The sequence below is a fragment of the Pan troglodytes genome, chromosome 11, assembly GCF_028858775.2.
Source record: "Pan troglodytes isolate AG18354 chromosome 11, NHGRI_mPanTro3-v2.0_pri, whole genome shotgun sequence".
Lineage (NCBI taxonomy): Eukaryota > Metazoa > Chordata > Mammalia > Primates > Hominidae > Pan > Pan troglodytes.
In genome coordinates this window covers 14,101,531-14,125,282 of record NC_072409.2, presented here as the reverse complement: position 1 = coordinate 14,125,282, position 23,752 = coordinate 14,101,531, and the positions used below count along the sequence as shown (strand labels likewise).

At 54.9% G+C, this 23,752-nt stretch overlaps 2 protein-coding genes across 10 annotated transcripts in view; one reads left to right on the top strand and one right to left on the bottom strand.

Annotated features, from left to right (window-relative positions):
• The window catches only part of NEK6 (NIMA related kinase 6), a 95,715-nt gene extending 73,961 nt beyond the window's left edge, over positions 1 to 21,754 (top strand). For 8 of the 9 annotated variants that reach the window (XM_063788338.1, XM_003312272.7, XM_016961630.4 and 5 more), the window contains 3 exons: positions 8,956 to 9,050; positions 17,053 to 17,166; positions 20,147 to 20,774. In XM_063788338.1, the coding sequence (XP_063644408.1) occupies positions 8,956 to 9,050; positions 17,053 to 17,166; positions 20,147 to 20,257 (320 nt within the window). In that variant the 3' untranslated portion in view covers positions 20,258 to 20,774. Of the gene's footprint in view, positions 1 to 8,955; positions 9,051 to 17,052; positions 17,167 to 20,146 lie in introns of all 9 variants that reach the window. The other variant, XM_024345876.3, reaches the window with a different exon arrangement.
• A 1,030-nt stretch (positions 21,755 to 22,784) lies between these two features.
• Positions 22,785 to 23,752, bottom strand: part of PSMB7 (proteasome 20S subunit beta 7) — a 62,419-nt gene continuing 61,451 nt past the window's right edge. The window contains exon 8 of the mRNA XM_520247.9: positions 22,785 to 23,029. Coding sequence (XP_520247.2) covers positions 22,918 to 23,029 — 112 coding nt within the window. The 3' untranslated portion in view covers positions 22,785 to 22,917. The remainder of the gene's footprint in view (positions 23,030 to 23,752) is intronic.

Genomic DNA, 23,752 nt, shown 5'->3' with positions numbered 1-23,752 from the left:
CAGGTACTCGAGGTCAGGGCCCCGCTGGGTCTCCCAGGGCTTAGCCTGGCCCTGAGGCGCAAACCCCTTCCTTCTTCTTCCTTGAGCAAACTGCCTGGCCCTGGGCTGTGTGCTGGGGATATGCGATTATGCAGCTTTCGAGGGGACAGACACAGTCCATGCCAGGTGGCATGGTGAGGGGACAGGTGGGACTGCCTCTTGGGGCCCACTGTGGGCAGGCAGGGCAGGCGTGGGGCTCTGTGATTCTATACAGAGCCCCAGGGAGCCCAGGGTGGCTCCACCCCTCCCAGAGCCGCCCTCACTTCATTACTCTGTAGCCACTGAACTCACTGAAAAGATGAGTTAAAGACGGAGAAAAAAGAGTTCAAAAAACATTTTGCTTTTTCGTTGGCCAGGCGTGGTGGCTCTCGCCTGTGATCTCAGCACTTTGGGAAGCCGAGGCAGGCAGATCAGTTGAGTTCGGGAGTTTGAGACCAGCCTGGCCAATATGGTGAAACCTCGTCTCTACTAAAAATAGCAAAAAAATTAGCCAGGCGTGGTGGTGCACGCCTGTAATCCCAGCTACTTGGGAGGCTGAGGCAGGAGAATTGCTTGAACCCGGCAGGCGAAGGTTGCAGTGAGCTGAGATGGTGCCATTGCACTTCAGCCTGGGCGAGCAACTCTGTCTTAAAAAAAAAAACATTTTGCTCATTTTGCTTTTTTGTAAATCATCACAAGGCTTATTATTATCCCATTTTACAGATTAGGAAACTGAGGCCCAGGGAAGTAAGAGAGACCACATCCCTGTGGTCACCCAGCAGCCAGATACCAGAGCCCCACGGGAAATCAGCTCAAGTTGAAGAGCCCTTCTCGAGGCATCAGCCTGCAGCATGGCCCAGGGAGGGTTTGGGTTGTGGGTGCCCAGGGAAGGGGTCGAGAGAGGATGCCCAGCAAGACCTCAGGTACAAGGAACACCTAGGGCTCTGAGCGCTCCATCCCTGAGGAAAAGCCCACCTGACCTCGCCAGCAGCAGGTGTTGGTGGAGGACCTGGAGCTCATCCTGGGCCCCACAGAGAAGGACAGAGCCTCCTCTCATGGTGTGTGTCAGCGCTGCCTTGCAGGGGATCACACCATGCTGTGATGTGTCTGTGCCCAGGCCTGGCATGGGAGCCCTTGTGGAACATTTGCTGAGTGGATGGACGACCTTCATGGCCAGGCATCCCTGGGGACACCTGTCAGTGCAGGTGCAGAGGGCCATGCAGATGCATCCCAGGCCGCCTCCTGCCCCAGCCCCACCCTGCGTCCCATCCCAACAGTGCAGGATGCCTGGGAATGATCCTGTCAGTCCCTCGGGCCCAGATTCCCTGCCTCAGCAGATGGATCTCAGGCCTGAGTTTCAGCCGAGGTTCTGAGCACTAACCCCTGGGTGGCAGTCACAGGTCTGCCACGTTCCTGGCATTTTCAGGGGCACAGACTGTTAGGAAGAGATGAGCTGATGCCAAGAGGGGAGGGAAGGAGAGGGAAGGGCCTTAAGGGGCCAGCAAGTGAGGAGTCAATCTGGACCTGGGATGTAAACTCCAGCTCTTTGGTTCATTCATTCATTCATCCATTCGACAAGGATCTGTGCTGGGCCTGGGCCGTTCCCCGGGAAGGCTGGCTTGGCCCCTGCCTTTGTGGAAGATACAGCCTGGTAGGAGAATCCATTTAGTCTTCACCATGAACCAAACACTCCTCCAACAATTGCTTCTCATTTTCCAGAGAGGGAAACCAAGTCTGCAGAGGTCAGAGGGGGACCCTCTGTTTTCCTGATGGGGAGACCGAGGCTGAGAGAGAGTTTCTGCTCTCAGCCAGGGAGTGGAGGAAGCAGGTGCAGCCCAGCCAGCTCCAGCTCCATGTCACTGCTGTCCCCACCTGCCCCTGTCTGTCCCATGGAGGATTCAGTGCCAAGGCCCAGCCGCCCAGCCCAATGTCCCGCCGGCTGGACAGATGTCAGCAAGGAGACCGCATTTCTCCAGCTGCTTTCCAATCCACCATCTGGGGAAGAGGGGCAGCTTGCAGACACCAGCCTCCCCTTCCTGTGAAATCTGCCTTTTTCGTAGCTAATGAACATGTTTCAAACACCGAGAGCATTTCAAAACACGGCAAAGTTTGTTTTGACAGGACCGGCGCATCTTGGGGAAGCGGGGCCCCTTTAATCAGCCTCCCTCTTTCAGATCCCGCATTCTCCTCTGATATCTGCTGGGTTTGAAATCGGGAGTTCTAGGTAAAGATTCCGGGAAGGTCAGGGTTTGTCAGGCTCTTCTTTCATACACACAGCTCCGTCCGCCACCAAGAGGAGGGGGTGGTGGGAGTCTCAGGGAGGGGCATGGAAACCCAGGCTGCACAGGGCTCTGCCTCTGTGTCTCGGCATCGCCAGGAGATGGGCTGGGATAAGGCCCGGGCTGCGCTGCACACAGAGGTCGCCCTGGGCAGGACCCCCGCTGTCTGTGGAGGCCCCTCCTCCTGCCAGCTTCCCCGACTCCTCCTCAGAATCCCAGCTCCCCTGGCGTCTGGGGATGCATCCTCCAGTGGCCCGCTGCAAGCTGGGGGTTTCTTTGAAATCTCTTGTTTTATCTTCAAAACTCATGCGAGTTGGGCATTGTGCTCTGTAGTGTCTGAGTGGCTATTGTCAGCGTAGACACCAGGCTTTACGTGACTTATTCCCAGACAAGTTGCCATCACAGGAAGAGGTGTTGTATCTGCTCCTGTAGCTTCACACAGCCCTAGCTGCAGTCCAGGACACCCTGCCCCCAGTGAGACACAGCACCCTGACTTTAAGATAGAAGGGGGAGCAGCCCCTCCCCTGGGTCAGGGGGTCGGGGAACTTGCCGGGAGGCAGGGACCTGAGGACCCTGTGCTGCCCGGCTCAGGATGGGCCAAGCCTCTCTCAGTTAAGGCTTCACTAGTTCCTTCACTTTCTTTACCTTTCCGTTGCACAGATGCTCACCAAGCGTCTGAAAAGTGAGGTGGGTGAGTGAGGCCTTTTGGCAGCTCCTTTTAGACGGGAACTAACAGTAACATCTCTTGTAAGAGATACAGGGTCCAGGTTCCACCCCTGGAGATTGTGGCCCCCAGGTCTGGAGTTGGACTGGAGATCCAGATTTCTAACCAGCCTCTCCAGGCAATTCAGCTGCAGCATGGATCAGTTCAGTCCTTTTTTTTTTTTTTTTTTTTTTTTTTTTGAGACTGAGTTTCGCTCTGTTGCCCAAGCTGGAGTGCAGTGGTGCGATCTCGGCTCACTACAACCTCCACCTCCCGGGTTCAAGAGATTCTCCTGTCTTGCCCTCCCAAGTAGCTGGGACTACAGGCGCGTGCCACCACACCCGGCTGATTTTTTTAATTTTTAGTAGAGATGGGGTTTCACCATGTTAGCCAGGATGGTCTCGATCTCCTGACCTCGTGATCCGCCCGCCTTGGCCTCCCAAAGTGCTGGCATTACAGGCGTGAGCCACCGCGCCCGGCCCAAGTCCATTCTTGATAGACACGGTCTACTGGCTGTTTCTGAATACTTCCTGGGACAGGCAACTAACTCCCTGCCTCCTGATGGGCCCACTCCTGCAAGGTCCCAGCAGGGTCAAGGCTCAGTTAATCTTAGTTGGAGGTGGGCAGGTGGCTGGCTGGATGGATGGGTGATGGACAGACTGATGGATGAATGAATGGGGGTTGGATGGATGGATGGATGGACGATAGACAATTATGGATGGTTGGACAGTTGGGTGGATGATGAATGGATGGCAATTTGCAACACTAGCATCTTAGAAGAAAGCTCCAAATTGCATTTGGATGTTTGCCTTTTCTCCGTACACCAGTGGAAATGGGGTAAGCAGAGAGAGCAGTGAGGTGGCAGAGGAATGAGGTGAAGAGAGGAGGGGACGGAGGGCTGGTGCCCCCAACCTCTCTCTGCCCCCGTGCCCAGGCTTTCAATATAAAGCCAGGCTGAGACAGGGATCTCTCGGCCTGCCTTGGAGCTCCAGCAGAGGGAGGAGGTGGTGACAGAACAAAGGGACAAACCTAACATTTGGGTCCTGCTGAGCAGCCGGCTCTCCCTGGCCAGGGAGCCCGCAAGGTGGCAAAGGGAACAGCACGTGCGAAGGCACAGAGGCGAGTGGAAAAGCGGGCTGGGGCTGGGGCTGGAGTGGCCGCTGTGGGAGGACCCGGGCTGAGGGCCAGGCATTCCAAGCCCTTGCTTTCCGATGGTCCTGGCCAAGGCAGCGCCAGGCCACACCCCGGCCCCAGTGTAGGTGACCTCTCCCCACAGCATCCCTCCTGTAGAGGCCCAGGCAGATCCACAGTGAGCAGAGGAGACTCAGGGTGGGAAGAGCCTGTAAGGTCAGACAGGAAGGGGCTTGGCCAGGGGTCTGAAGGGTTCAGTGTTAGCCAGACAGTGCACAGTGGGGTCTCTCACTGGGGACAAGACTCCCTGCCTGCATCTGTCCCCTGCCATCTCTGTGTGCACCCCATCAGCCCTACATCATTGTCCAACCTGTAGGCACATCCATCCATAGCACCCAGGTGCTGGAATCCACTTACATTTGTCCTGAGGTTCCCACTGTTCACCGAGAACTGTGTGTTTCATCCCATGGTTGGCTACGACAAGCCATCCATTTCACACTGGGCTGTTCCTTTACTTTTGCTCCCTCGTGACCAAAATATACAAGGTGTTGCTACTGGAAGTTGCGATTTGCTGTCCCAAAAGAACCCCACACGTATTCATATGTTGACTGACAGCCCTTTCTGCTGAGTAGCGGTTAGCCCCTGGCTCCGCTCATCAAGTATGCATAGAGGATGACACCTTTCTCATAAGCAGGGCTTTAAGTGAGGGCTGCTGCGCTTGTTTGGGGATTATTGCCATGAAAAGGAGCTTGGTATCCTGATAAAGCAATAATCACATTTCAGACAGTTGAGCTCCGGGCAGCCATCAGTTAAATAAGCAGTGTGTTCAGCTGCAAGGAAGAATTGTGGGCAGTGGCACGCGCCGCCACATAGCTCACAGGCAGGCGGATTCATTCATCCAGTGAGCGGACGCCCACAAGGCACCCACTATGAGCCGTCCTGCACAGGGTACTGGGATGCGGCAACAAACAAGGTCCTGCCCCTGGGGGTTCACAGCCCAGAGGAGAGATTTCCAACACCATTACAGCCTCTCCAAAAACTGCGAGGTAGTTCTTCATCCATCTCCATTAAGATAAGAAAAACAAGGCCGGATGCAGTGGCTCAGGCCTGTAATCCAAACACTTTAGGAGACCAATGTGGGAGGATCGCTTGAGGCCAGGAGTTTGAGACCAGCCTGGGCAACATAGTGAGAACCTCTCTCTACAAAGAATTTTAGGTGGGGCATGGTGGCTCATGCCTGTAATTCCAGCAATTTGGGAGGCCAAAGCGGGCAGATACCCAAGGTCAAGAGTTTGAGACCAGCCTGGCCAACATGGTAAAACCCATCTTTACTAAAAATACAAAAATTAGCCAGGCATGGTGGTGTGCACCTGTGGTCCCAGCTACTAGAGAGGCTGAGGCAGGAGAATCGCTTGAACCCAGGAGGCAGAGGTTGCAGTGAGCCAAGATCGCGCCACTGCACTTCAGCCTGGGCAACAGAGTGAGACCCTGTCTTAAAAAAAAAAAAAAGAAGAAGAAGAAAGAAAAAACGAATATAATCAAGTTCAAAATGTTAAACTTGTTCAGTTTTGTAAAGAACTGTCCTCAGTTTTGAGAAATGGGTTTTCTCAATCATGCCAAGCTGTCTTTTCTTTAAAAATCATAGTGACTGACACTAAATGGTAGCTGGGGGCTTTGTGTTTTTTAAATGCTTCCTTCATGAAATTAAAAGTTACCTGTGTTTTTCCCGAAATCTCCTGACCCGTGAAACCCTGAGGCCTGGGCCCGGTGCCTTCTGAGTCCAGCCCCTGAATGGTCCATTCTCCTCCCAGGGTCCTGGATCCCCTCTTCCTCGTGTCACAGGCCACATCTCAGCCAGCCTTTGCCACGCTGGGACTCCAGCTCACCACAGAGACTGGTTAGTACAGCAGCAGCCTCTGTCACATGACATGGTGTCTCCAGGCCAGTGAAAATGTTCTCAGTTTAGCAACCTTAAAAATCCAGGCCAGGCTGGGTGCAGTGGCTCACACCTATAATCCCAGCACTTTGGGAGGCCGAGGCAGACGGATCACCTGAGGTCAGGAGTTCAAGACCAGCCTGGCCAACGTGGTGAAACTCCGTCTCTACTAAAAATATAAAAATTAGCTGGGCGTGATGGCACGTGCCTGTAATCCCAGCTACTCAGGAGGCTGAGGAATGAGATTCACTTCAACCCGGAAGGCAGAGGTGATCGCGCCACTGCACTGCAGCCTGGGTGACAAAGCGAGACTCTGTCTCAAAAAAAAAAAAAAATGAATTCCGGGCCTGTGCCTCCAGAATAGCCATCCACTCAATGGTCTGATAGGAGAATGTCAGGTTACAGGACCAGATTCCTGGGCTCCACTCCAGACCTGCTAAATCAGCCTCTTTGCTGAGGTTTTCATGCCTCTGGTGATGGAGAGCTCACTGCCTCAGGAAATCCTCCCATCTTTGCACGGTTCCAGCTCATCCAATATGTGCCCTGCTGCCCAGAGATAACCCTACAGGTGCTGGGAGGTCAGGGCACAGCCCTCCACAATTTCCTCAGTGTTGGCATTTCCTGCGGGGAGAAGAGGGACCCTGAGGACAGGCCCTGAAGCCCTCTGGCTTCCCTCTTGGCAGCAGAGCCCTATCTTCACCATTAACACCTTTTTCCTCTTTCACTTTTTAACTGAGTTATAATATACATACAGTGAAGCTCCTGGAGCCCTTTCCTGGTCACCACTCCTATAGAGTAGCTTTTCCTGTTCTTGAACTTCACATAAATGAAATACAATAATGTGCTGTTTTGTGCCTGGTTTCTTTTACCCAGCATTATGTCCACGAGCTGCATTCATTTTGTCGTGTATAACTGAGGTTTGTTCTTTTGCAGTGCTGTACAGTATCCCACTGGGTGAACAGACCGCAGTTTATCAATTGATCCAACATTTGTTTCCAGTTTTTGCTGTTACAAACAAAACCACTCTGCACATTCTTGATTGTGTCTTTTGATGGACGGAAGCACTCATTTGGGCATCTACCTAGGAGTGGAATTGCTGGGTTATAGTGTTGGCAGTGTTTGGCCATGGTAGAAACCAGCCGATGGTCTTCCAAAGTAGTTGTACCATTTTACCTTCTCATCAGCAAAGCATGGACATTCCAGGTGCTCCACACATCATCGACCTTGTTTTTCTTTAACTTTGGTTTTTATGACTTTAAACATTCAGATGGGTGCGTAATTTTACCTCATTGTGTTTTTTTGTTTTTGTTTTTGTTTTTGTTTTGAGACAGAGTCTCACTCACTCTCTCACCTGGGCTGGAGTGCAGTGGCATGATCTCGGCTCACTGCAGCCTCCACCTCCTGGGTTCAAGGGTTTCTTCTGCCTCAGCCTCCTGAGTAGCTGGGATGACAGGTGTGTACCACCATGCCTGGCTAATTTTTGTGTTTTTAGTAGAGACGGGGTTTCACCATGTTGGCCATGCTGGTCTCAAACTCCTGACCTCAGGTAATTCACACACCTCGGCCTCCCAGAGTGGTGGGTTTACAGGCGTGAGCCACCATGCCATTCATTGTGTTTTAATTTGCCCTTCCCTGATGAGTAGTAAGAAAAGTAGCCTCACTTCGTGTGCTTCTTGGCCACTGGGATATTCTCTTTTGTGACGTGCCTGTTCGGGGCTTTTGCTCATTTGAATAAGGGGGTAGTTTGTCTCTTATGTACTGATTTGCAGAAGCTTTGAAATATGTTCTGTGAAGAGTCCATTGTCAGGTGTATGTGTTGGGATGATTTTCTCCCAGTCTGTGACTTGCCTTTTAACTCTGGTGTGGTTTGATGAACTGAAGTTCCTAGTTTTAATGCCTTGCACACGTTTCCTTTTTGGTTAGTGCCTTTTCCATCCTGTTGAAGAGATTTCGGCCAACCCGAGTCTGGACCGGCTAATTGGCGGGTGGCCATGGGCAGAGCTAAGTGCTCAGTTTCTGGAGCCTGAGGGTCTGGGTTTGAACTAATTCCTGCCACTCTCGTGCAAACCTCTTCACCCATCTGAGCCTCAGTTTCTCCATCTGGAAAATGGAGATACTGCCTCATAGCACTGTTGGGAACAGAAATGAGCTGACACATGGAAGATCTTGGTCAGCCTCCACAGTGATGGTTTTTTCACTGTTCAGAGCCTGATCCTGACTCTTGCAGATTCAGACAGTCCCCTTAAAGGACATGTGGTCAGTTGCTTCCCCCAGCCGGGCCGAGGCATCCCCTTCCCCTGGGCAGCTGGCAGAAACACCAACCCCCAGCTCTCCAGCCCCATCCTGAATCTTTTTTTTTTTTTTTGAGCCCGAATCTCACTCTGTTGCCCAGGCTGGAGTGCAGTGGCGCGATCTTGGCTCTCTGCAGCCTCTGCCTCCCTGGTTTAAGTGATTCTCCTGCCTCAGCCTCCTGAGTAGCTTGGATTATAGGTGTCTGCCACTATGCCCAGCTAATTTTTGCATTTTTAGTAGAGGCGGGGTTTTGCCCTGTTGTCCACCCACCTTGGCCTCCCAGAGTGTTGGGATTACAGGCGTGAGCCATGGCGCCCAGCCTCCCAGCCTGATTCTTGGTCTCAGTGGGTCCAGGGAATCTGCTTCAAGTCCCCGGCACCCCAGGTGTTTAGTGCCCTGCTAGCATGGGAACCTCTAATCTGATCCAACTGCTCATCTGACAGAGGAAGGCACAGGCCCAGAGAGGGAGAAGGGCTGCTCAGAGACCAAGGCACAGTCTCTCCCCTGCTCCCGTGTGCCCTCCCTCCAACCTCACCTCTGTGCCCTGCCCCTGCCCTACATGGAGCATAAGCAGCTCCCCCCTTGCTGTGTTGCAGTGGGGACGCCCTACTACATGTCACCGGAGAGGATCCATGAGAACGGCTACAACTTCAAGTCCGACATCTGGTCGCTGGGCTGTCTGCTGTACGAGGTGAGTCTCTGTCCATGGCTCAGCAGCATTTGGTGGGACATGCATGGGGGGTGCCCAGTTAGGACAGGGCTCACCCTACCAGCTCAGGGTTGGAACCCAGGAATGTCACGTCTGCCTGAGGCATCGGTACCACCAGGGCCCTGTCCTTCACCCTCCTCAGCCCCACGTGGGGCCTGCTCTGCAGGGCCAGGCTGGTGGAGGCTGTTAGGGGGTGGACAGCAGTGGGTGGGGTCCGGGAAGGGAAGACAGAGGGAGCACAGGCCAGGCATCTGATCCCCAGCTGCCCCTGCCCCCGTCACCCTGGTAACCACATTAACACACTGGCGATTCTGTTCATCGTTTATTATGGGTCAGGCCCGGTGCAGGGCACCTGGGGTCAGGAGAGGAGTCAGACTTGCCTCATGCCCCTGAATCGCTCTCCACTGACAGGTGGCCACCCCCTCCAGGCCCAGAAATGTGGGTCTCCCTAAAGACCACCACCTCTCCCCTGAGCTGTGAAATGGAGCTAGGGGATGGCCACTTTCAGACCTGGTGGCCTGCCTGGACAAAGGGACAGGAACATTTCTGAGTTTCAGTGAGCCCAGACGTGAGACAATAAGAATAAATGGAAGCCCCCCACCCATTTTGTCCAGCCACACTGGGGCCCCAGGTGATGAGAGGTGTGGGGAGCGTGAGCCACTCTTGGCCATGAAGCTCTTGCAGCCACCGGCAGGAGGGAGGCCTAAGTTCTCCGGTGTCCAGGTTGGCAGCCACACAAGTTCCCCACTGTCCCTAGACCACCAAAGGCTGGGTGGCTCCGGGATTCCATCCACCTGGCTGAGCCCCTCCGCATCTATAAGATGGGAACAGGACCACCTGTCTTGCATTGTCCTCAGTCCTGATAAATGACAGACAGGAAAGGGCTCTGGAAACCCCCCCAGGCTGTTAGACACCAAGCCCGGCTTGGTTTTACAGTTGGAACCCTGATTGTTTTTCTCCTTTCCCTGGAGCTGACTTGAGCAGATGTGGGGTCTGGCTTGGAGCTGACGCACTGAAAGAACTTCAGTCTCAGCTGCTGTGTCCGGTGACAGCCCACAGCAGTGACGCTCAGGACAGCATGTCCAGGGCCTGCCTCGAGTGCTGCGCAGTTGTCCACAGAGCCTAATTGCTCTGTCCCCTTGGGACTGTCGACTCTGAGGCTGACCTCACAGCCCTTGTGCATGAACTTGAGGGCTACGCTGCCCACCGCTGGGCCACGTGGGACCCGCGGCCGCTCTCATGGCCAGGGGGTCTTGTGGCCAGGGTCTTTTGGCGGTGAGATTTCCCCTCCCCACATTACAGATTGAGACTATGAGTTCAAAACTCTGATCTGTTTGCAAGGTTTAAACTTCACAGCATCTTTCTTTTGTTTTTTTGAGACAGAGTCTCACTCTTGTCGCCCGGGCTGGAGGGCAGTGGCGCAATCTCGGCTCACTGCAACCTCCACCTCCCAGGTTCAAGCAATTATCCTGCCTTAGCCTCCCAAGTAGCTGGGATTACAGATGCCCGCCACCCCACCCGGCAAATTTTCGTATTTTTTGATAGAGACGGGGTTTCTCCATGTTAGCCAGGCTGGCAGCATCTTTCTTTATAAGCCAGTGACCTGCCATATTTCATTTTAACAGACTGGCTGGAGGTGTGGTCCTTGTGGAACTGGTGCTTGGGACCCCTTCTCCTGGGGCTCAGCAGATGCGGGTGACAAGAGGGTGGGACCCCTTCTCCCAGGGCTCAGCAGATGCGGGTGACAAGAGGGTGGGACCCCTTCTCCCAGGGCTCAGCAGATGCAGGTGACAAGAGGGTGGGACCCGTTCTCCCGGGGCTCAGCAGATGTGGGTGACAAGAGGGTCTGTGGGTGAGTCTGGCCCTGACAGAGCTGGGAAGCAGGCCGGGTGCTCTTTCCAGGACTCCACAGGGCATCGGTTGCAGGAGGAGCTCTTTGAATGAGGACCTAGCTGGAGCAGCCGTGGCGAGTGTGTAGTGGATGGGGAAGGGCCCTGCGGGTGAAAGGGGGATGAGCCATTTGTCCTCCCTGCCTCCCTGTCTCTCCACAGCCCGGCTCCTGGGTGGGTTGGGGCGGCGAGTGTTGAGCAGGGTGTGTGGGTGGGCTCGGGGGAGGGCAGTGGATGTAGGAGAGAATTTGGAGGGAAGTCAGTGTCTTTAGCCATAGGAGATAAGACATGTTAAGTCCAAACTCTTCTAAGAGACAGGAGGAAACCTGCTGGTGTAGGGCCCTGTGTGCCTGCACATTCCGAACAGCCCCGGGGAGGGTGCGTGCCTGTTATTTTGCGGAGAAGACGTTAAATCCAGGTGGGGAAAGCCCCGGGTGTGGAGAGTTGTTGAGTGCTGCAGAGCCACTGTGCTGCGGTGTGTGTCCCCCAGGAGGAGTCGTGAGTTCCAGTCTCTCCAGGACTCCTCTAAGTCCAGGCAGGTGGCCACTCTGGCCACCAAGGTCGCTGAGGCTAGCAGTAGAGTCACGCCCATGTCACCTGCTAACCCGGCTGTCCCTGGGCTCAGGGCTCCAGCGTCACCGCCCTGCCCCCACCTGCCCTAAGGTCTGAGGAGGGGATGCAAACCCACCTGTAAGTGGGCATCGTTCACCCGGTGTCAGATCCTGAGGGGCAGAGACAGGCGTTCTAGGTCTCCCAAGGCCCGGGCTAATGCCCGCAGCATAGTGGACGGTCGGGGAGCACAATTTTGAATTAGAGCACGTGTCTGTGTGTAGGCAGCTCACTTACCAACTCACTTTCATCCAAATCCCAGCTCCAGGGCCCACCCACGGAAGGATCCAGGCAAGTCAGCCCCTCCCGGGTGGGCTTCACGTGTCCCATATGTAGAATGAGTTGCCAGCCCACCTTGTCATAGTGAGGAAGGAATGAGGCCCTAGGGGTGAGGTGCCCGAGTCAGAGAAGGCCCTCGGGCCTGTCCACCAGCCGCAGGCCAAGCACGGGCACTTCTGCCCGCCTCCGGCACGAGGCTCCTGCAGCTTGCCACATTTCCCTTTTTGCTTTGGCCAGCGGGAAGCCAAAGTGCAGCCCAGCCTCAGGCCCCGAGGAGGCTCCACTTTGTCCTCCTTTCCTCATGTGTCTTGTCCCTGGGTCAGATGGCTTTTCCTTTCTTTTTCCATTCTGCTTTGTGTTTTTGTAAGCTGCTTCCTGTCTCCCATGAACCATGGGCTCTCCACACATAAACACACACACAGCATATGAACACACACACAGGCTGGCCAGGCTGACAGAGCTGTGCCCACTTCCCCGGGGCTGGGGCCGGGAGGCCAGCAGCTGGCTCCCTCTGCCTGTGCCAGGCCCTCCACTTGAGAACCGGCCCTGTGGTTCCCAGCCCCGTTCCCTGCCTCAGTCTTTGTCTCGGCTCTGCAGAGGCAGGCACAGCCCATCCTGTGCCAGGCCTCACTGAATTCTGGGTCAGGCAGTCCTCCTCCGAGTCCTCATTTGTGGGCACCTAAATGTGCATCTCACAAGGCAGTCCCGCCTTCGTGACTCCCTGGCATTGAGGCTCGGGTTATGCCGAGCTGACTCATTTGTTGGAGTGAGTGGGGCTGTGCGGCTCGCAGCTGGCGGGGCTGGACCACAGCCGGGGGGCGGTGAGGGGACGGATCGCAGCCGGGGGGTGGTACGGCGGGATGGATCGCAGCTGGGGAGGTACCGATCCCAGCGAGGGGTGGTGTGGGGGGACAGATCGCAGCCAGGGGTGGATACCAGTCAGCAGTAGGAAGTGAATGAAACACAGCAGTCAAGCCCTGAGGGGATTGGCGTCCTCAGGGACGTCAGGCGCTGACCTATCCCTAGCAGCCCCGGCCTCACACAGCAGCAGGCTGCTGTGGCCACCCATAGCCGGCCCATCCAAGGGTAACGGGGCAGGGGGCTGTGTGCCAGGTGACCCCCTCCCCACTCCTGCAGCCCCTAAAGGGGAAGGTGAAGCAGGCATTTCCCCAGCAGACAGGGAGGAGAGCCACATCTGAGCCCACGGCCATGTAATTGGAAAGAGGCCTCCCGCAGTCACGCCCGGAGCCTCCCACCCCACAGCCTGTGGTGTCTTCCAGGGGCACCAGCCTGAAGAGCTGTGACAAAGCCCCCTGCCCTCTCTGGACAACAGCTGAGGATCCTGCACAGGGCACATACCCAGGTCACCTGGGCCCTGGTGACAGACACAGCCGGAGAAAAACTGCCCTTCCCCAAGCCCCAGCGCAGCCTGGAAGGCTCAAAAGCCCCTGTGCTCATCCCTGTGGCTGCAGTGACAGATGCCACCACGCCGATGGCTTCAAGCAACATAAGTTTACTCTCTTAGATCTCGTGGATTCTGGAGGCCAGATGTCCAAAATCAGTCTCGCTGGGCTAAGTCAAGGTGTCAGCGGGCAGGCGCCTTCTGGACGTTCTGGGGGCGAATCTGTTTCCTTGTGTTTTCCATGGAAAATGGAGAGGCCACCCGCGGTCCTCGGTCCCCGCCTCGTGTCACCACAGCCTCTGGTGTGCGTCAGCCTGGCGTCTTCCCCTCTTCTGTGCCCTTCTCTCTCGGGCTCCCTGTCATGAGGGCTCTTGTGGGTACGTTGGGGCCCACCTGGATAATGCCCCCATCTCAGGAGCCAACATTTCATCACAGCTGCAAAATCCTGTTTGCCCTATAAAGTGTCATTTACAAGTCCCAAAAATTCGGTGATGGATGTCTTTGGGGCCCACCATTGAGTCCCCCATACCCTCTCTCACACTTGGGCATCAGCTATTACCGAGGACCTCCTGTGGCCACCGGAGTTGCTGGCGCTGACCCCAGCTAGTGGGAGCCACCACAAAGCCCCGCACCTGGCCCTCGGGTGGGGCCCCAGCGGATGTCTTGAAGAGGCTGGAATCAGGAGCGCTGGCCCGAACATGGAGTGAATCATGACTCGCAGGCCAGGCGGTGGGGAGCCCCCGGTGGGAGCTGGGAGCAACAATGCCCGAGCTTGGGATATCGGAAGGCTGGGCTCTGTTCTCGTTACCCAGATGCCCATGGAGGTGCCCAGCGGGCTGCCCGCTCTGCAGGATTGATTTTTATCTATGTGGGAGCTCAGCTGCAAGTATGGAGCTAGAGGAATTGGCTCATTCAGTGCCAGTCCCAGGATCCTCATGGGGGGCCTCCTCGCAGCAGCCTTGAGGTGCCCAGCTGGGACTGAGACCCAGCGAGACAGCGGACTCAAGGGGAAGATCTGCGGAGCCTTGGCCGGGACGCCGCTTTGGAATCCTGCTTGGACGGCAGAGCGGCCTGGACGCCCCTCCGTGGTGGAGGAGCAGGGCTGCAGACCTCCTGGCCTCCAGTCACCCTTCAGTCTGGGATGTGCTCGAGAGACACTGGGTGACAAGATGGGTGTCTGAGGCCCTGACAGGCAGGAGTCAGATTCCCCTTGTCCCTCTGACATCTCAGATCACACACCAGCTTCTCTGAGCCCTCCCGGTGGGGGCCGGGGCCCACCCAACCCCTTTTCCTCGGCTATATGTCACCCTGATGACACCAGAGAGAAGGGCTTGGCATTTGAGGAGCAGCGCTGAGAGCCATGGCCTCGGCAGTTCTAACGAGGCCCCAGACAGTGAGTCCTCTCTGTTTCGACCAGTCAGAGGCTGGGTGGTCACTGGTAGAAGGAGATCTCGCCGTCCAGGGTAATCGTTCTAATCCCCGCAGCCCAGAGCTTTCTTCACAGCCCGTTGCCCTGATGAGGGTGGAAGGCCCATGGCCGGCAGCAGAGTGGGGGCAGGCTGGGGCGGATGGAGGAGGCCTGTTCCTGGGGAAGGCCGAGAGGGGTCCTCTGGCATAGCTCACTGCTGACCCCATTCAAAAGGCTTTTCTGAAACGATGTGGAGAAAGTGCTGGAAAGAGCAGAGACATGATGGGAAGTGGATGCCAGCTTGGGGGCTCAATGCTCCCCTCAGCGTCCTGGGGCCTTTGGAGTTCCCAGCAGCGAGGTTTATAAAATTCAGATCAAATGGGCATGATCTGAAGTTGAAGATCGGCTGATTCCTCTCCGGGGTCAGCCACGTGAAAAACCAGGGCCTGCGTTCACAGGACCAACACTCAAAATGTCCCTTCTACGCTGCACAGTAACAGTCCAGGAAAATCCACCTTAATCCTCCAGCTGTAACTCAGGGGCACCCAGATCACCCCAGGTGACTGTCCTGGAGTCTCAGCTGCTCTCTGTTATGGCAACAGATGTCCTTTGAAAATGCCCGATTAACCCTTTGCACCCGAGAGTCTCATTTTAATTCCTGGACATGCGTCACCTGGGTGGTGCATTTGGCAGGCTCCCAGCCCGCTCCTGGTCAGGTCAGCAGACCCCAAAATGGGCAGGGCCTCTGCATCCTCACACTTCCCCTGCCTGGCCAGACCCTCCCTGCAGCCCTCCTCCAAGGGTGGGTTTCAGGCTCCACATGGGTTCCCTGGCCTGGGCTCCTGGTCCCGAGGGTGCTGAACCTGGGGCTGAGGAAAGCCCACAGTCTCCAGGCTGCACTCAGCAGCTTCCCCAAAGGCCACCTGCAAACCCAAGGATGGTGCCAGGCTCTGAAGCTCCTCCACGCCCTCCTGAAGGAGGCAGGCCCTTCGGGTCACCAGACCTGTTCATGGATGAACAGAGAATGGGGCAAGACCAGGAAACCCAAGCTGACGGGCACCCTCAAACCCTGCTACCAAGGACTCCTCCCCGCTCAGCCTCTGGGGCGCGAGGACAGGTGACAGTTCCCCAGGTATCCCAGGGCCCCTCGGTAGGCGCCCAGGAGCCCTTGGCCAAGGAGCCAGAGCAGGGTGGACCCTCCGAGGGGGAACCGGGGCCAGACAGCAGGAGGGCACTCGCCCGACGGCACTTCACTAGCCGGAGGCATTGGGCCTCGGGAGGCGGTCCGGGAGGCAGGCAGCCACAGTGAGCTGGAGTGACGAGAAGCTCTTTCCCATTATGGGTTCATAATGGGGCCAGCAGGTGCCACGCTGGGCTGCTGCGCCACCGCTCAGGGCCACTGTGGCCCCTGCACACCCCCTTGAGGAGTCCCCTGTGAGTGCCCTGAGTGGTGGGGCAGCCTGGCAGCACCCTGACAGCTGAGAACTCACAGGGGGCCACCGCCCCACAGGCCTTTCGATCCCCCGTGGCTGTGGCCGGCCTTCAGGGCAGAACCGGTGCCGCAGGCCTCACCTCATCAAAGGTGGTCATGGCCCTGCTGGTGGTGCCTCCTCCGTGTGCCAGCCCAAACCTCGCCACAGGCCTGTGGGTGGGGACATTTTACAAATGAGGAAACTGAAGTCCAGAGACACAGCGAGTGCAGAGCTGGGGCCGGGACAGAGCTAGGGCTGGCTGTGGAGCCAGGCGCTTCCCTCCCACCCTGAAGGTTCCCTCCAACATGCTGCTGCGCACCTCTATCCAGGGGCAGGAGGCTGCCTCCCTCCCTCCTGAACCCTGCTCCCCCTGCCCTGATACCGGCAGCTGGCTTCCACAGGCAGCAGCTCTGCGAGGGGCTGGCAAGAACAGCCACAGTGAAATGCCTCACCCTTCTCCGGCCCACCCCACCCCAAAATGTCAGTCCATAGGTAAGGAAAGCTCTCTGAACATGTGGGGCACAGAGACCTGCCCCTGCGGGCATCTTGGAAATCGCGTTTTATGGAAATAAGACCAGGCACTCGGCAACCTGCCACATGGAGCCTGGGTCCCCCGGGCTGAGGTGGGAGCAAGGTGGGAATTAGCTTGCAGCGTCCAGCTGCCCTTCTTTATTGCCCTGAAAGTTTTGTCACCGAAACCCTCGTGCCCATTTAATCCAGTGACAGAATCAGGGTAGTGTTGCGCCTGCTCCTCTGTTGAACCCCAGCATGCTCGGTGATTCGGGGGAGAAGTCCTGCTGGACTCGCCGCGGTCGGGACCAGAGATAACCCATGCCCCAATCTGGATCTGGAGCAGCCTCCTCCTCTCTAGTCCTTCTGAGCCTTGAGGCCGAAAGCTTATCTTCGTTGTTCCTGTCCCTTGCAGATGGCAGCCCTCCAGAGCCCCTTCTATGGAGATAAGATGAATCTCTTCTCCCTGTGCCAGAAGATTGAGCAGTGTGACTACCCCCCGCTCCCCGGGGAGCACTACTCCGAGAAGGTGAGTTTGCAGGAGCCAGAGGCCTCGCCAGCCCCAGGAGGCCACCGAGGCTTATGAGGGCCGCTCCAAAACACCACAGCTGTGGGGCTGAGGTTAGGCTCACTTTACACGGTGCAGAAAGGGAGCTTTCTGGAAAAGTGACTTGGAGAGGGGAAAGTAGGTGATTGCACTGAAGGGGTTTCACCATGCAGCTCCAGTGTGGGACCCCCAGGTAGGAACCAGTGGGACGTGGCCCTTGGCACATCTCCACCTGTTCAGCTTCCAACTTGGTGCTCCAGTGGGAGGCCCTCTGCTGCAGGTCCCCAGGACAGGGTCTGTGCGGTGCCAGACATGGGAACAGATACAGGGGCAGGATGCGGCAGGCCTGGCGTCCCCATACCACCAGTGGTGGCCACTCTGCTCCCATGACAGGAAACTACGGCAGGAGGACTGGTCAGTTTCCTCCTTATATAACAGACTTAACACCCTGGGCTTCTACTGTCAACATTTTACACTGGCTGCAGGAGCCATGGACACAGCTCCCATGGGTCTGGCATGGGGCTGTACCAGTTACTAGGAATGTGCGAATATCTTATTCCTCGGCTCCATCACCTTGAAGATGGGACTAATAATCTCCTTGGTGGATAATCGTGAGGAAGAAAGGACAGGTTTCCTGGCACAGCAGGGTCAAAAGTGTAGATGCATGTTCACACACTCTGCACTGTTCCTAGGTGAGCCACCTAACCTCCCTGAGTCTCAGTTTCTTCACCTATACAATGGGGATAATATTAAATCTTCCACACAGGATCAGCATAAGGATTAAGGTAAGGCACCAGGCTAACACTGCCACCACCATCCAAAGTGGCCAATGGATGGGGCCTGGCTCAGTCAGTGCTCACTAAATATCATGTGACCCTTATTTCTGTTCAAGGTCAACGCTAGTGGGTGAGTCTGGGGCCTCCCTGGGCCCACCCCATAGGACCACAGGCCATCACCTCACGATAATAACAGCTCATGTTCAGACTTCCTGTGTTGAATCTTCCCCTCACCCGTTTACCAATAAGGAACAGACAGACACAGGCAAGTTAAAAAGACCGGTGAGGCAGGATCTGAACCCACATGCGCAGCCACGGAGCCATCGTGCTTCTTGATGGCATGTCTCTGGTGGTGAGGCTCTGGAAGGAGTGCACAGGGCAGGTCCTGGGTGCTGCGCTTGTGCCCAGGCGGGAGGCTCCTCGCGGGGCACCTGTGCTGAGCCTGTGCTTGCTGGCGTTGCAGACTCCAGGGCTAGAGGAGCTCAAGTGTCGGGCGCTGCACAGTGCCCTTCCTCTCCTGGCTCCCAAGTTCTGACCTGCACCTTTGGAGGAAGTATTTCTGCTCCCCAGTGGGAGGAAAAACAAGTTGCATCTCTTTACAAAGTTAATAGTTGCCATTTGCTTTTTTCCTTTCTCATCTTCTGAGTTCCGACTTGTGTATGATTCAGAAGCTTGAAGCTGTGCAACGGGAGCTGGTGACAACTCTGTGCTTTGGCTGTCAGTCTAGAAATGGGAGTCGCCCTCTCTACTTCAGTGATGAGGCTGAAATGAACATTGAAGCCCCTGTCCCAAGTCAGCCCTTTCCTGGCCACGAGCCCCACCTCCCCGGAGCACTGGCTCTCGCCGGGCCCCATGCTTAGGAGTGAGAGGTGGTGCTCAGGAGCCCCCAGCACACCCTATTTTAAAGTTATATCGCCGCTTAGAAATGAAAATAAGACACTTTTATTATTTTTCTCTTGAATTCTGAAAATTTCAAACATGCACTTATTGACAACTGTGCGTTTACTTCATAAATTAGTTCGGGTCACAGACACTTCACCTGAATCTGGTTTTCTTGGGTATTTTAACCTGTCAGAGGCCAACCACAGGTACCTTCCCCCGAATATTGTAAGGTTCAGAAAACAGCTGTCTTGTCCACAGGCGACTTCGGACTCCGGGAGTGGCCTAGCAGGCTGCAGGCCCTGTGTCACCTGGGCTTCTCGGTTGTAAGGCATGCACGCAGGTGCGAGGGGATACCCTAAGGCTCTGTGGCCCAGGGAGAAAATGCCCCATCAGCTGAGAGGAGCCCTAGTCTACAGGAAGCCCAGGCCCCATCCCTCAGCCTAAGGGGCCTGCGCAGTAGACCCTGGGCCTCCAGAACGTCCCGTGGGCCCTTCCCAGTCCCTGAGTGAGTGTGGCCACTGAGACCACCAGAGCCCCCTCTGGTTCAGGACCACCCAGCTTCCTGCTGCTGCTGCTGCTTCGGCTGCTGTGGCCTGCGGGGCTGACCACCCCTCCAGCAGCAGGTATTTAAATGAAAACCAATGGCTGTGAGCCCGTGATGCAGGGTAAGATGTAGGCATTTTAAGGTCATTATTTTAATTACCATTAAAATAATTGGCACTCCGGCTATCAATCAGAGGCGCAAGGCGCCCCTCCCCCACCTCGGGGCGGGAGCAGCCTTCAGTGTCTGTATAATTAAAAGCTCCATCTTTCATGAGCACAATAAAGGGGCCAGGGGTGGGCAGACTGCAGCCCCGCTGCATGTTAATGCGTTTATTATGATCAATAAGCCCTTGCCTTGAGTTTTGTCCTCTGGTTTGGGCATCTGCGTGACTGACGGCAGACACACGCACACGCACACACACACAATTTGCCCAGCAGAGACACACACACACACACAATTTGCCCAATGGCGTGGACAGCTACAAGTTCAAAATAATTTGGAGGTTAACCATTCTTAGGGTCTCAAAGCACAGCCTTTGGGACTAGAGAGGCCTGGGAGGGGTACTGGCTAGCCCCTGGGAGCCATGTGGCTGCACACCCCTTACTTGCCCCAGCTAAACACCGTTCTTCAGCTCTAACGGGGACAACAGGACCGTCTAGTTGCTCTGAGGATGAAGTGCCTTCATGCAGACAGACTGTGGGGTGCGGAGCCTCAGTAAGACTGCTTTCTTGAGAATAACACACCATTCTCTCCCCTGCAGTTACGAGAACTGGTCAGCATGTGCATCTACCCTGACCCCGACCAGAGACCTGACATCGGATACGTGCACCAGGTGGCCAAGCAGATGCACGTCTGGATGTCCAGCACCTGAGCGTGGATGCACCGTGCCTTATCAAAGCCAGCACCACTTTGCCTTACTTGAGTCTTCTTCTCTTCGAGTGGCCACCTGGTAGCCTAGAACAGCTAAGACCACAGGGTTCAGCAGGTTCCCCAAAAGGCTGCCCAGCCTTACAGCAGATGCTGAAGGCAGAGCAGCTGAGGGAGGGGCGCTGGCCACATGTCACTGATGGTCAAATTCCAAAAAGTCCTTTCTTTATACTGTTGTGGACAATCTCAGCTGGGTCAATAAGGGCAGGTGGTTCAGCGAGCCACGGCAGCCCCCTGTATCTGGATTGTAATGTGAATCTTTCTTTAGGGTAATTCCTCCAGTGACCTGTCAAGGCTTATGCTAACAGGAGACTTGCAGGAGACTGTGTGATTTGTGTAGTGAGCCTTTGAAAATGGTTAGTACCGAGTTCAGTTTAGTTCTTAGTATCTTTTCAATCAAGCTGTGTGCTTAATTTACTCTGTTGTAAAGGGATAAAGTGGAAATCATTTTTTTCCGTGGAGTGGTGATTCTGCTAACATTTTTATCTACGTTTTATAACTTGGTGAGTGACGATGAGAGCCCCACACCTGGCCAGAGTGTCACAGGCAAAAGGCGTCGGGAAGCAGGAGCATCTTCTTGGCAGCCAGGCTGGGCCATCTTCTCCTGGACACCTGCTGTGTACCAGGAACTTCGTCACCTCCTTGAATGCTGGCGGTTCATTTCATGATCAGTGTTAAGCATTTTCCTCCATGGGAAGGAAGCATGGGATATAGAAAAGCGAAGGGCTGTCCTTTACAAATTCTGGTTCTGCAACTTCCTGGCGTGACTTTGGGCTTGGGCAAGTTTCTTAGCTGTTCTGAGCCTTCATTTCCTCATCTGTACAATGAGATTAATAGTACCTATCATCTACCTTCAGGATTGCTGACAGAATTTGAAATAAAATATGCAAGTTAGCTAATACAAAAAGTAGATGATCCAAAAATGGTAGCCACTCACGCTTCACAAACTGAAGTCCATGGACCACGGAAGTCGAGAATTAATGTACACCTGTATCATGTGTAGGAAACCAGAAATGTGTTCCTTATTTCTTGTTCCCAAACAGGATTAACTGTGAAGACTAATTTATAAATGTGAACCTAAGAAAACTCCAGCTCTGAAGGAAATCATTTGAATTTTGTTTTTGTACGTAAAGTTAACCTTCCAGTTGTCTGAGCTGTCGTCACTGACTTCATGACAGTCTGGCCCTCCAGACAAGAGCAGCGCTGGCATCGGGCAGGTGATTCCTGACACCTGCTGCCTGCAGGCATTCACTGACCAGGCCTTTCCTGGAGGAAACACCCAGGGCCGGGCGGCTGCTGTTTCCACGCGTGGACTCGGATCTGCTGTGACACCGTCAGCCCGACAGTCTCTCCATATGCAGCCTTTCCTCTGTACTTTTCTCCATGGTTGAAATAAAACAGGGTGACTGGGAGTTACTTAGAATTCATGAAGATTTTAAAATGGCTTTGGAGATTTTGCTTTTAAACTAGTAGATTCGAAACTTAAACAGCGTCTGCAGCACAATTTCTTGAGGAACCTTGAAAAACACAACTTCCCAGGCCCCATTCAGTAATCCCAGGATTTCTTTAAGCTCCCCAAATAATTTTGAAATTCATCAGCCGAGTTTCTGCCCTCATGAGGTAATTCCATCGTTCTCCCCAGGTTCTCCCCAGCCTGCTCCTGGCAGCTGTAACACACGAGCTGGCCTGAGAGCAGATTCACCCTGGAATGTTCTCTCCACAGAACAATCAAGTCCCTGTCACCGGCCTAGTGCTTACCACTGAAGATTTTTCTGATTCCAGACCAACTTTTTGCCAATATTCTGCTTCCAGCTCTCTGAGCCCCTGCCGTGTCTCCCCAACACTGCCAGCCCCAGCACGCAATCAACCTACTTTGTGCATGCCACCCGCTTTCCACACTGTGAGAACAATCTGCCCAACTGGACCCTCTGGAGGCGCACGATCTCAGCCACTCACCAGGCCGGAGTGTTTGTGAAATGATCATGTCCTACTTATTACAAAACCGTAACCCCAAAACATTCCTTTTATTTCTGTGAAACCGGCCAAAGTGAGGTCCACCCACCTTCACACAGCTCTGGCGGTGCACCTGCTCACCTTCTCTTGGTTCTCAGAACTGAGCTGGGCTTGAGAACACAGCTTTGGCTTTGCCATTTCTTTCCTACTTGGCTGCTGAGGTGGAGGCTGTGCTGCACTTATCACCTCGTTTCAAAACCAAACCAAACCTGAGGCCACCCCAAACAAATTCAGCCAGCAAAAAGGGTAGGTATCGATGGTCACCTGAAGCCTCAAGGGAGTCCACTCTGACTTCTGACAGCAGACGGAACCTATCTGTCCCCAGGAGGGGCGCATGGCTCCTACGCTCTCCTCTGAGCCTAGGCCAGTGCTCAAGGAGGATCAGCACCCTGAAGGGCCAGGCCAATGGCCTTAGCAGCGCCCTACCGCCCCCAAAAACACCACACAGTGCCCAGACCTCAGCTGCCCAGTTTGGTTTTTGTTTTTTATTGAGTTGAGTTTCATTCGGCAAACACTAGCCACATGAGTGTCTTACTGGGCCTCAATGCTCACCACCTTCCAGAACCGCAGCCAGCCACCCACTGATGCCATTCAGGAAGTGTCCATTGTTTGGACTGTTTCTTCCAGCACCTCAATCTCCAGAGGAGTGATTTTCTCAGTGAGGACTGCAGTAGTCCCTTTCTCACACCTGTACCGGCCAAGCCTAGTAAGAGAAAAACAAAAGCACAGAGTTAGGATTCTCCTGAAGGTGCCAGAGGGCAGAAGACAGTGAAAATAAATATTCAGGCAAGGCAGTGAGCAGGCTGGACTGGAATCTTGGCTCTCCCGATCCCAGCTCTGTGATCTTGGGGGATTCAACTTCCTCAGTTCTCAAGTGCTGCAAAATGGGGGTGCCTGGGAGGCAAAGAGTGTCATTAGTGAACACGGCACCTGGCCCTTGGTGGACACGTGACTCTCCCCCCACCCCCACCATCCCCAGCAAGTGCTGGGAAGCACTTGGTCCCTTGACATCAATCTTCAACCTCCCTACAATACTGTTCAGGGACAGCAGGAAGCAAATCCCATCATTACACAAGAGAAGGGCATGATTGCTCTTCCGTGCAGCAACAAGAATGACTTAACTGTTACCTTAGACACTGCACAAACATCTGGAAGCATAAACAGTGTAAAAAAATGTGCAGCCAGACTCTGGGCTTGTCATTTCAGACCACTCTCAAGTCTCAAGAAAAGTTAACTGTCCCTTTCAGGGACACAGTGGGTCCCCACTAGGACACACCCAACACCTTCTTCCTTGAGTGAATCTGGCAGAGGTTTCTTTGAGCACCAGACCGTCTAGAAGATACATATTTGGGCTGTTAATGCTCACAGTGGGTCAGGAATTAGGATACTGTCAAATGGCAGCACACAACCAACTGTTCCTCTGCTC